This window comes from Alexandromys fortis, unplaced genomic scaffold (assembly GCF_014885135.2).
Source record: "Alexandromys fortis isolate MF-2015 unplaced genomic scaffold, M_Fortis_MF-2015_v1.1 scaffold_93, whole genome shotgun sequence".
Classification (NCBI taxonomy): Eukaryota; Metazoa; Chordata; class Mammalia; order Rodentia; family Cricetidae; genus Alexandromys; species Alexandromys fortis.
The window spans coordinates 2,169,731-2,180,577 of record NW_026067970.1 but is presented as its reverse complement, the minus strand read 5'-3'; the positions used below and the strand labels follow the sequence as shown (position 1 = coordinate 2,180,577).

Below are 10,847 nucleotides of genomic sequence, written 5' to 3'. Positions count from 1 at the left end.
AGGGGGGAGGGGGGAGGGGGGGGAATAGGGACATATGTACCACAAACTGGCTGGGATTAAATTCTGAAAAAACAGTGATTCCTAATTCCTTATATATTATGCCCAGGTTTGGGATCTCCAACGATGTTTGGAAATAAAGATTCTGACATATTCTCATACACGAAATATTTTCAATTTGGGAAATGATATAGAGCATGGGCTGAGGAAGAAAATGAGCAACAAATCTAGCCTGTTGTATGCACCCCCCCCCCCAAAGACACTGTATCACTGTAGGCTAGGTTGGTCTCAAACTCCTAATCTTGCTTCAGCTGTCACAGTGCTGGGATTACAGTATTGTGCCACCATGCACAGGGCCAATTTCTACCCTTAAAATTTTTTTAAGGTTGGGAGGAAATGAAAGGTATCAATTTCAGGCAGGGTCCATAAGTTGGAATAGGCATGCTTGTTTAAGGCATTAGTACTGCTGCTTTTATGCTGCTCATGCAGACAAATCAATGGCCCACAAAGCCTAAAACAGTCACTTATAGATGCTTTGGGGGAAGAGACTGCCAACTCCTGCGTGAGCACAAGGCCAAAGTAATCATTCCCATGTGTCTCTCAAAAGAGCTGTGAGGAAAATGAAAATCACCTCACAAATATAGGAGTATGGCCACCTTGTACCAAGGGACAGACTCTTTGTGCTCAGGCCACAAATATCTGTAGAAAATGAGATGGAATGAGTGATTTCAGTGATATCTAGTGCTATTAACATCTGATACTTAATACTTGGTCCGCTGGTATCTCCAGACTGTAACATTGGCAAAGTTTAATTTTGGCAGGAGGATTGATGTGTTATTTTCAGTTTTGTCTTCTATATTATAAACTACTACACTGTAAATGTTAGGTTCTTGATCATAGATATTCAAATTTGCACGTTTAATATGACATTAAATGCTTTAATGAAAGAACACATTAGGACACGAAAGATGTAGAGAATGGAGTGGGAGGTGGAGAGAATGAGAATCCATTACAAATGCTGTTTAAAAATGCTGTGACATTTACTCCTTTGCAGGCTAGTTTAAAAATTATGCTGTGGGGAGCTTTAATTTTTCCAAGTTTGACTCGAGAGCAATAAATTAAGCTCTAATATGCTGGTTTCAAATACTGCTAAAGCTTTTTTTTTAAATTAACTTTTTTTTGCGTGTATGAGTCTCTTTTTTCCCCCTGCACATATGTATGCATGTGGATCATGTGTGTGCCTGGTACTTGAAAATATCAGAAGGTGGCACTGAATACACTGGAACTTGAGTTATGGATGATTATGAGCTACCATGTGGATGCTAGGAATTGAACCCTGGTCCTCTAAGAACAAGTGCTCTTAACCAGAGCCATCTCTTCAGACCCCAGAAGCCTTAAATAAACCTCAAACAAGATAGTTCTGGAATTAAAATTGACTTCTAACATCTCTTTCGGCAAATTGGTAAAATATTTAAGCTAAAAGTAAAATTTAGGCCTATTCAAGCACAATTACAATTACTAAAGTAAGGGACAGGGATGTAGTTGATGGAGTGCTGGCTGAGCATGCATAACCCTGGATTCAATCTTTTTTTTTAAAATATTTATTTATTATGTATACAATATTCTGTCTGAGTGTATGCCTGCAGGTCAGAAGAGGGCATCAGACCTCATTACAGATGGTTGTGAGCCACCATGTGGTTGCCGGGAATTGAACTCAGGACCTTTGGAAGAGCAGGCAATGCTCTTAACCACTGAGCCATCTCTCCAGCCCCCTGGATTCAATCTTTAGGCTCATATAAACCAGGTGTGGTGGTGCATCCTGTGCACCAGGGAGTTGGAACCGGAACAAGTAAGAGTTTAAGGTTATTCTTGGCCATACAGCAAGTTCAAAAGCAGTTTGGGGTTCGGGAGACCCTGTCTTAACAGAACAACAACAACAAAAAATTAGCAAATACAAAAATGAGGCATGGGGAACACCTATAATCCCAGCACTTGGGAGAAGGAACAGGAGTCCAGACTAGTCTGCACTACATGAAACACCCTCGCTTAAAACAAAATCGTAAGAGGTTTCTTACTCTGTGAACCCCTTCCACTTGAGGAAATACTCCACCTTCCCATTCACTACACGCCGGTCCAGTACTTTTTCTACCACAAATTCTTCAGGCTCTGCCTCTTCAACTTTTTTACTCTTTCCATTCTGTTTCTTTCCCATTTTTTGCTAAAACAAAAGAGAAATTAAGAAAATTTAAAAAAAATCTTGAGTACATTTTAAGGCCAAATTGACACAATTTACTATTCGACAAAAAAACAAAAAAACCCCAAAACACCACCCCCTTTAAACTTCTGTGACCCAGGGTAGGCACATCCTAGAAAGGCAATAGATAATAAAATAAAATCTCTGCTCCACTGATTTACACTTAAAACCCAATACACCAGTATGACAGAATTAAAAACAACAACCAAAAATCTGAGAAATAACCTTATCCTTTCCTAGTTTTATTTCCAGGATTCTACAAGACCATGTTTACCAGAATCACCACTCATTTTAATCACAGCATAGTGATAAATAACTAGAAAATGAGACAATGACAGAATGGAGTAAATATTAGTAGTTGGTGGTTTGAATGAGAATGGCTTTATAGGCTTATACTGATATGGTTGGTTCCCAGGTGATGATGCAACTGTTTGCGAATTGTGTGGCCTTACTGGGGGTGGGGTGTGGGGGTGGCAGCTGGGCAGTGCACACTCGATTTCAAAAGCCAACGCCATTCTCATTTAGCATGCTCTCTCTGCCTTGTGCTTGAACATCAAATGCAACCTCTCAGCTACTCTTCAGTGCCATGCCTGTTGCCATCCTACCAGGATGGTCATGGACTCATCCTCTTAAATTATAAACCTCAACAAACTTTTCTTTAAGTGGCCTTGGTCATGTCTCATCACAGTAAAAAAGAACTAAGAATGAAGTGTGATAGTAAAAAAGAAAGAAAACAAACCAACAAAACACTCAAGTCAGGTTTACATATAGCCCAGGTAGTCTCCAATTCACTATGTAGTCAAGGAAGACCCTAAATTCCCAATCCTTTAGCTTCTACATCCCAAAGTACTAGGTTTATAGGTGTGCACCACCACACCTCACTAAATGATAGAACCAAGTGTAGCAGAGTAGACCTATTAAAACTACAGCTCTAAGATATGGCTTTCCCAACAACAGTAACAATTTAAAATTGTTTCAAGGATAAAAATTAGCTGCAAAACAAAAACAGAGTTTTATCCTCAATCATGGAGACCATGAATAAACTAAATAGACAATATTGTTTTCCCATAATTATTACATGTAGATAATTTTCCTGACTAACAAACCTTATACTATCACTTTAAGTGTCCAAAATGGTGGATAGAAAAATTCCTTCCCTACTGGGTTTTTCAACCTAGAATCTTAACTGGTAGCAGACTATATTTACTTTGAAGAGAGGCATGAGGTAGAAATGATGCGCTTATTAGCAGCATCAAGGAAATCAAAATAGGTTGATTACCATGGGTTCAGGGTCAACTTGAGATATGGAGGAAAACTGTGTCCCTAAAATCAAAAGTTCTTTCTGGTGAGGGTGGGTGGGTATAACATCACCCATTAAGTGTTTTCTCAGCACATACGCAGAATTGTTAAAGGAATAGAAACTAGGTGCTTAAAATCTTGAGATGGTGAATTATAAGCCCCTTTGGGACACCACAACAACCCAATACAGTATGCGCAAACATTTCATCTCCACAACAGCAGCCAATTCTAACCTTTAAGTGGCTGTGATCCCCCTGACTCAGTCTCCCCCAGTGTTAGCATTATAGGTGTGCACGGGTGCTACTTAAGTGATCAAAACCTAATCAATCAAATCAAAACAAAACCAACCAACCAAAACCCCCTCAAAAGCCTAGTCACTAAAACCATCTCCCAAATGAAGGATCCAAACAGGAAAAATCAACAGCACACCCAAGGCAGTTAAACCTACTAGCATCTAGGGGCATACCTAAACAAACGTCCTATGGAATTTTCCACATGTTTTTGTTATTTTTCAAGACAGGGTTGCTCTGTGAAACAGCCTTTGTAGACCAGACTAGCCTCAAAATCACGCGAGACCCACCTGCTTCTGCCTCCGATTAAAGGCGTTTATCACCACACCTGGCCCAAAGACTTGTGCTTATTATCACTAAGGCTTTAACCTGTATTTGGTCGTTGATCAAGAGTAATCAGACAGGTTCAGATCACAGATCCTAGTCAGCTCTGCAGAGTATTATAAGTCATGCACAATATAATGATGGCACAAATTAAAAATCACCATCTTGTCCTTTCCAGTGAGAAACTCAGTAAGACACTACACAGATCAAAACCAAGTTTTGTTTTACTTAGGTGTTAATACCTGCCTTTATATGCTGGTAATCAACGTATCAGTATTAAAATAGAAACCCTAACAGCAAAATTCACCTTTTAATACAAATCTGTCAATTCAGAGTTTTGCCATACACCTTGACTAATCTAGTATTTTATAGTCCAGGCTAGCCTTAAACTCACAGCAATCTGCTTGTCTCCGCTTCTCAATATGCTGGGATTACAAACATACACGATTAGACCTAGTGTTCCCCCCAATTCCACAGGGTTTCTTGTGTAACAGTCCTCACTGTCCTGGGACTTGCTCTATAGACCAGGCTGGCTTTGAATTCAGAGATCCAGCCTCCGATGTTTTGGAATTAAACCTCTGGAGCTTTGGGATTAAAGGTGTGTGCTGCCACTGTCCAAATTTTAATCTAATTTTTTATTTTTACTATAACTTACAAAAAAGAGTATGTCTTTATAAATTTGTCTAATTTACTAGAAACCCAATACAAACATTGGGTTTAGCAATCCTCAGGAAATTGCTTAAAAGATACAGAATCGATCTACTGTTCTTTCATTCCTAGACATAGTTTGTAATTCTTGCTCATGGCAACACAATACTTTGTTATATTTGATTCACTTTGTGCACAAAGTATCGTTTTAAATTTCTGCATTTAATCAATACTCAGTGTACCTACAATTCAGCAGACTTAAGTATAATCTTACCAATCAACTAAAACTTATAGATTTCCCCACGTAACATTTTTCTCACAATTAAGCTCATTAAAAACATTATCATGTGGTAGCAGGAAACACTTCAATGGAGATCAGGGAACAATCTTGTGGGTTCTGTCCTCTCCCCTTCCACCTTTCCTTGGGTGAAGATTGAGCCATCTCGCCAGCCCTAAATATGGATTTTTATCTCAAAATAAGAACATCCAGCTCCAGCTGTACTATGTCTTCCTAAGATTAGGTTTTAAAAGATGCCAATTAAGAATGTTTCAAAATTAACAACTCAAGGTTTTCTTCCAGTGCTGGCTGGGAAGTACATGGATGTAAATAGCCTGGCTTCAAACTCATAGCCATCCATCTGCTTCTGCTGGGTTTAAAGGCAGACACGACCATGTCCTGCCTGATAATTTTTTTTCCCCTGGACCCAGGGTTTCTCTGTGTAGCCCTGGCTGGCCTCCAACCCAGAGATTTGCCTGTCTCTGCCTTCAGTGTGCTGAGATTAATGGCGTGTGCCACACCTTAAAGGCTTCTTAGTTGTAATTTTTAAAGAAAAAATTCTTTAGTTAAGATTCTTACATGTTTTAGGGTTTCACAAACTTACCAATGTAGTTTTATTGGAGGCCATTTTTTTTTAAAAAAATCGAAGACTTGAAGAGCTATTGCGAGAAAAAAATGCATGACAGTTAAATTTTCATGACACACAAAAGGCAACTGCAAGTTTTGTGTGGATTTCATCCTGCACATTTCAGATAAAAATGCAGGGAAAACAGTTCAGAGATTCTATGTTATTAGAGGTACATACTTAAGTATGTTAGTGCTTTAACCAAGTTAGTCAAGTTAAAACCTTACCAAGGACACTGGTACCTCAGACTTTACTTGGTTATAATACAAAATTACCTTTCCAATGTAAATCTTTATTTGTAACAAATACAATGTTTATTTTCTATGAAAGGCAATCTTCTGTGTGAATATCAAGCATCATTAATCGGTAAATTACCATGATTTTTTCCCTCTAAATTTCTGAATAGTCCAAGAAACTCGTGTATAATTAATTCTATTTTTTTTTTCAGAAGCCCTCCCTCTTCAATCATGGAGTAGAATAAAAACACTGAGATGTCTCAGTCCTATTTCCTGGCCTTTTGCGGGGGGTGGGGGGTGGTAACCACTCTCTATAGTCTGGTCTGGGTTTGCACGCCAGGCAATACTCCTGCCTCAAGCTTCCCAAGCCTGTCCTGCTAAAGCTGGAAGGAACTGCCCTCCTCCACGCCCGCTCTTCGAAGAGGGCCCCTTCCTTGTTCGATTCCCTCGTCTACCAGGCCACGACCAGGAGTCCGCCCCCCACTCGGGAGCGCGGGCCTCGTGGTCAGCGCCTCCGCGGGGAGAAACAAAGGCGGCGGCGGGGGCTCAAGGGCACTGCGCCACCAGCCCGCGCCTCCCCCTCCGGCGGCGGCCACGTAGCGGGGAGCTCGGGGCCTCGGGCCTCGCAGCGGCAAAGCCAACCTCGCTCTCCCCGCGGGCCCGCGACGCGGCTGGGGGGAGGGGAGCCCCGCGCTTTGTCTGGAGTCTCCGCGGCTGTCATCGCGCTCCCACCCTCCGCACGACTATCTAATCTCCCCCGTAAGGTGGCGCGGCGCCTCAGCCAGGCCCCGCCAGCCTCCCCCGCAGCTCGGGGCCCACGGCGGAGCGCGGGGCCCGCAGCCTCTCCCCGCAAGCCCGGGCGCAAAGAGCATCCTAGCCCCCGCCACGCACGCACAAGATAAGAAAGCAAGCCACCGACTTCACCGCTCGGATGCTCCGGGCCGCGGATCCTGCAGAGTCTCCCGGCGGCGCGCCTTAGCTCAGCCACATCCGAGGGGAGGGGGCGCGGGCAGCTCGGCCTGGGGGGAGGGGAGGCACCGCCCACGCCCGGGCCGCGCGGGGCCCGCCGGGAACGCGGCCTGCGGGGGGCGGCGTGCGCGCCACTCACCGTCCGCGGCGTGGCGCCTCGGGGGTCTCCTTAGGGGGAGGCGAGCAGGGCCGCGGGGGCCTCTCGGCTCGCGCTGCGCGCCAAAGCCGGGCTCCGCCCACCTCCTCGCCCCAGGGTTGGGGCGCTGAGCCGCGGGGTTCTTTAAGCACCACCTTCTCACGGGGTGCTGGACTCGGACTGGGAGGGAGCGGTACCCCCGGGACAAGGACAAAGATTAGCGTGGCCCGGAACACCCCGGGCTAGGATTGGCGCAGGCGGAGCTGCAGGGACTGCGCTAGGGTGGAGAGGGCCGCACGCAGGAGCCGCCGCTTAAGCCCCGCCCGGCAGCGTTAATTTTAAACTGCGCGACCGTTTTCTCGGCTCCCTGCGCCGAGGTTGGGGGCCGGACCTAATTCCGGACGTAGTAACACGCCGGGCGCGAGCCTTCCGCAATTCACTGAAGCCCGCTGCGCAAGTGACGTAACGCGGCCTCCCTAATCCGAAAGGGGGAGGCGCACGGATTTGGCGTAAGGGGCGTGGCGCTCATTCCCGCCATTGGCGGCGGTTAGGACGTTTACGTAACGGCCTGACGTCAGCAAAGACGCGTTAGCGGGGGAAGGTTCTAGAAAAGCGGCGGTCCCGGCTCCAGCGGCAGTAGCAGCGGCGCCGGCTCCGGTGTGCAGGTCTTCCCAGCGGCGCGGTTTCGCGAGCAGCGGCTGCTCTCTCTCCCTCCCCAACCCCCAGCGTCAGGACGAGTCCGGTGCGTGCGCGTCCGCGGAGGTCTTTCTCGTCTCGCTCGGCTGCGGGGAATCGGGCTGAAGCGACTGAGTCCGCGATGGAGGTAACGGGTTTGAAATCAATGAGTTCTTGGAAAGGGCATGGTGAGGCCGAAGGCGCCGCAGCAGAAGCCGGCCACCGCCTCCGCGGGCGGACGGGCGGGCAAGTGGAGGGAAAGCGGCCGCTCGAGTGGCGGTTGGCCTTGGGGACTCGGGGAATGGGTCGTTGGCGCGGAGGCCCGATTGTCCGAACGCCTTCCCCGCCCTTAGGCGACCGGCGCCATTTCCCTGAGCCGGGGTGGGGGATGGGAGCCCGCCGCGGCGAGGCGGCCGGGCCGCGGAAACTGCGCGGGGACGGGCCGCTGTCGGTTCTTCCGAAGGGCGCGGGCCCAGAGAGCGGGTTGTGTGGGCGGCGGAGCGTTTTCGGCGGCCCCCGGGTCCCCGGAGCGGGTCTGCGGAGCCTCCCCTCCCCCCTCCCTCCCGGGAACCGGATTTGGCGTCCGCCATTTTCCCGTCTCCTTTCTCGCTGCGATTTTTGCGTTCTACACTTTAAGGCCTCCCAGTTTGCTCCCTTTTACCGCCGCCTAGGACTGGTTTGCTATTTTTCTTTGTTTTCGGCGCGGTTTCATCTCGTTTCGAGGTGAATTTAGGGGATTTTGAGCTTGGATTCTAGAGTCCTGCGCACCTCGTTAAGGGCTCCTTGCCTTCCCCTCGACGAAATGGCGCCATTGCGTTGAGCAGGCACACGGAGGGAGCGGGTGGGGGTGGAGGCGCTCCACTAGGCTTGCTGGCGCAGGCCTGGACAGCAGTGCGACCGCGGCCCGAGCATGTTGTTGAATTGCTGCAAAGCAACCATTTTATCTTCTAGCCACTGAATCCGATTAATGAAAGGCTTTATGAGCCTGCAGTGGTAAAGCACGTGAACGGCAGGAAGTTGAGACTGCTCGGTTCTGGTAGTTAGATTCTGTTAGCTCGGGCGGAGGGGTATTATTTTCCTTCGATTGCAGCGCAGGTTTACTTTCCCAAAGGATTCTTTGGTTTGAAATAATGATTCTGAGCTTAGGGTGTGTTGCTTAAACTGCAACAGGATCCTTTCACGTGACGGCCACGTTAGAGAAGATACCTTTTGCTTAAAGCCCTGCTCGGTCAACATTAATACATGAACTAGCTATATAAAAACTTTTGAGTTCTGGGCTACGATGTATTTGAACTTTGTCATTTGCTTCTCTGATTTGTGTTTGCGATCATGGTTGATGATTACTTTGATAAGGTTTCAAGTTGAAGGGGGTCTGCTTCGCTATTTTCTTTGACCCTTAGCATGTTTATAAAATCTTGTTTATAATCGATAGTGGACGTCGGGTAAGTTTGGAAAAACCTGAGGTAAGTAATGAGCTTTTGCTTTTTACAATTTAATTTAAAGAGCATATTTATTGGTATTTAAATACAACTACCTGGACACTCCATTTCCAGTCATTTTAAGTAATTAATACTAATGTTTAAAACGTCGTATTTGAATCTTTAACCTATTTTGACATTTCTATTTTTCTTCAAATAACAGAACCTGAGAAGAGCAGTAAACAATTTCTTTCTGAGAGTATTTTGAGAGACCCTTATAGACATGGATTGAGTAATAGTTGTGGAATTTTTTTCTTGTAATTTCAATTTTGTTTTCAGTTATGCAATCAAGATAGGTCCTGAATACTATGACCTAGTTTATGAACATCTTGACTTTTTAAAGCTTAGTTCTTTAAAAGCCAGTACGTAATAAAAAGCACTTCAATTAATAATTCAGGCTTTTTTTGGAAATTTTTGAGAAAACCACTTTATTCCATAAATTGTCAGAAGGCTAGTACATTGGACAAGTGTAAGCTGCTTTAATTAAAAACAGTAGCAAAGTTTTTTGAGTCAATTTGGGGCGGTGGTAACTGTAGATAAATGTGTTGTTTAGGTTTTTTTTTCTGTAGCCTAAATAACAAGAGCAGTACCTCCCCAAACTTTGCACTTCAGATGCTGATGGCTACAGGAATAAACTTTTCTAAGTTAGAAGAAAACTATAAAAAAAACTTTCGTGGAGCTTGTTTCAGTGTTGGAGCCTTCTCCCCCATACTCCCATATTTAACACCCGAGGGGTCAGTTCAAGGAAAAGCAAATCTGCCACTATTTCAGAGACTGATGCCTAATGTAAGTGGTGGATTGTGGAAAAACATTAGTAGATTTTTTTTTTCGGTTTTACATTTTTTTTTTCAACTAAAATAATTAGAGTAAATTTTGTGCTTGAGTTGTAGAATTTAATGAAGATTTCATAAGACATTTTGATGCCCCTTAAATGACCACAGAAGTTGAGTATGGTTTTTCTCAAAGATTTTGAAGAAAGTCTGTGCTGTTTAAGGTAGCTTATGTGAATTAAAGTTAGATCAAATATTAGTGACATTAAAACTTGTATAGTTCAGCTGAGGCATTTTTTGGTGTAACACATATGTTTTAACATATGGTTTAAATTTGATGTAAGTTTTTTTTTTCCCCCCAGAAAACTTTAGAAACTGTTCCTTTGGAGAGGAAAAAGGTACTCTGCCAGCAGGTCACCTCATATTTAAGAATTTAATTTCCAGCATACAAAGAGAAAATGTAAATAAAAATTGAAATGGTATTTTCCTTTGCAGAGAGAAAAGGAACAGTTCCGCAAACTCTTTATTGGTGGCTTAAGCTTTGAAACCACAGAAGAAAGTTTGAGAAACTACTACGAGCAATGGGGAAAGCTCACAGATTGTGTGGTAGGTTACTTCTGAAAGTCTGGCTACAGGTTCTAATTACTGAACTTACCCATACATTTTGGGTTGAGTCATTTTCATATAGAAAATGAGTATTAAACGTACTTTCTAATTGGTATTACTAGTTATAATACCATTAAATTAAATGCTAACATGTTTTTTGGTTTAAAGGTTATGAGAGATCCTGCAAGCAAAAGATCAAGAGGATTTGGTTTTGTCACTTTCTCGTCCATGGCTGAGGTTGATGCTGCCATGGCTGCAAGGCC

The 10,847-nt window shown here is 44.6% G+C and overlaps 2 protein-coding genes across 8 annotated transcripts in view; one reads left to right on the top strand and one right to left on the bottom strand.

The window, feature by feature from the left end:
- Cbx3 (chromobox 3) overlaps window positions 1–7,466 on the bottom strand; it is a 14,706-nt gene extending 7,240 nt beyond the window's left edge. The window contains exons 1-3 of one of the 7 annotated variants that reach the window (XM_050155490.1): window positions 7,059–7,466; window positions 5,694–5,748; window positions 2,073–2,215 (exon numbers count right to left, since the gene is read on the bottom strand). In XM_050155490.1, coding sequence (XP_050011447.1) covers window positions 2,073–2,215; window positions 5,694–5,717 — 167 coding nt within the window. In that variant the 5' untranslated portion in view covers window positions 5,718–5,748; window positions 7,059–7,466. The other 6 variants (XM_050155493.1, XM_050155491.1, XM_050155494.1 and 3 more) reach the window with 6 other exon arrangements.
- Window positions 7,467–7,677: 211 nt separating this feature from the next.
- Window positions 7,678–10,847, top strand: part of Hnrnpa2b1 (heterogeneous nuclear ribonucleoprotein A2/B1) — a 7,572-nt gene continuing 4,402 nt past the window's right edge. The window contains exons 1-4 of the mRNA XM_050155536.1: window positions 7,678–7,878; window positions 10,341–10,376; window positions 10,474–10,584; window positions 10,753–10,843. Of these exons, the coding sequence (XP_050011493.1) occupies window positions 7,873–7,878; window positions 10,341–10,376; window positions 10,474–10,584; window positions 10,753–10,843 (244 nt within the window). The 5' untranslated portion in view covers window positions 7,678–7,872. The remainder of the gene's footprint in view (window positions 7,879–10,340; window positions 10,377–10,473; window positions 10,585–10,752; window positions 10,844–10,847) is intronic.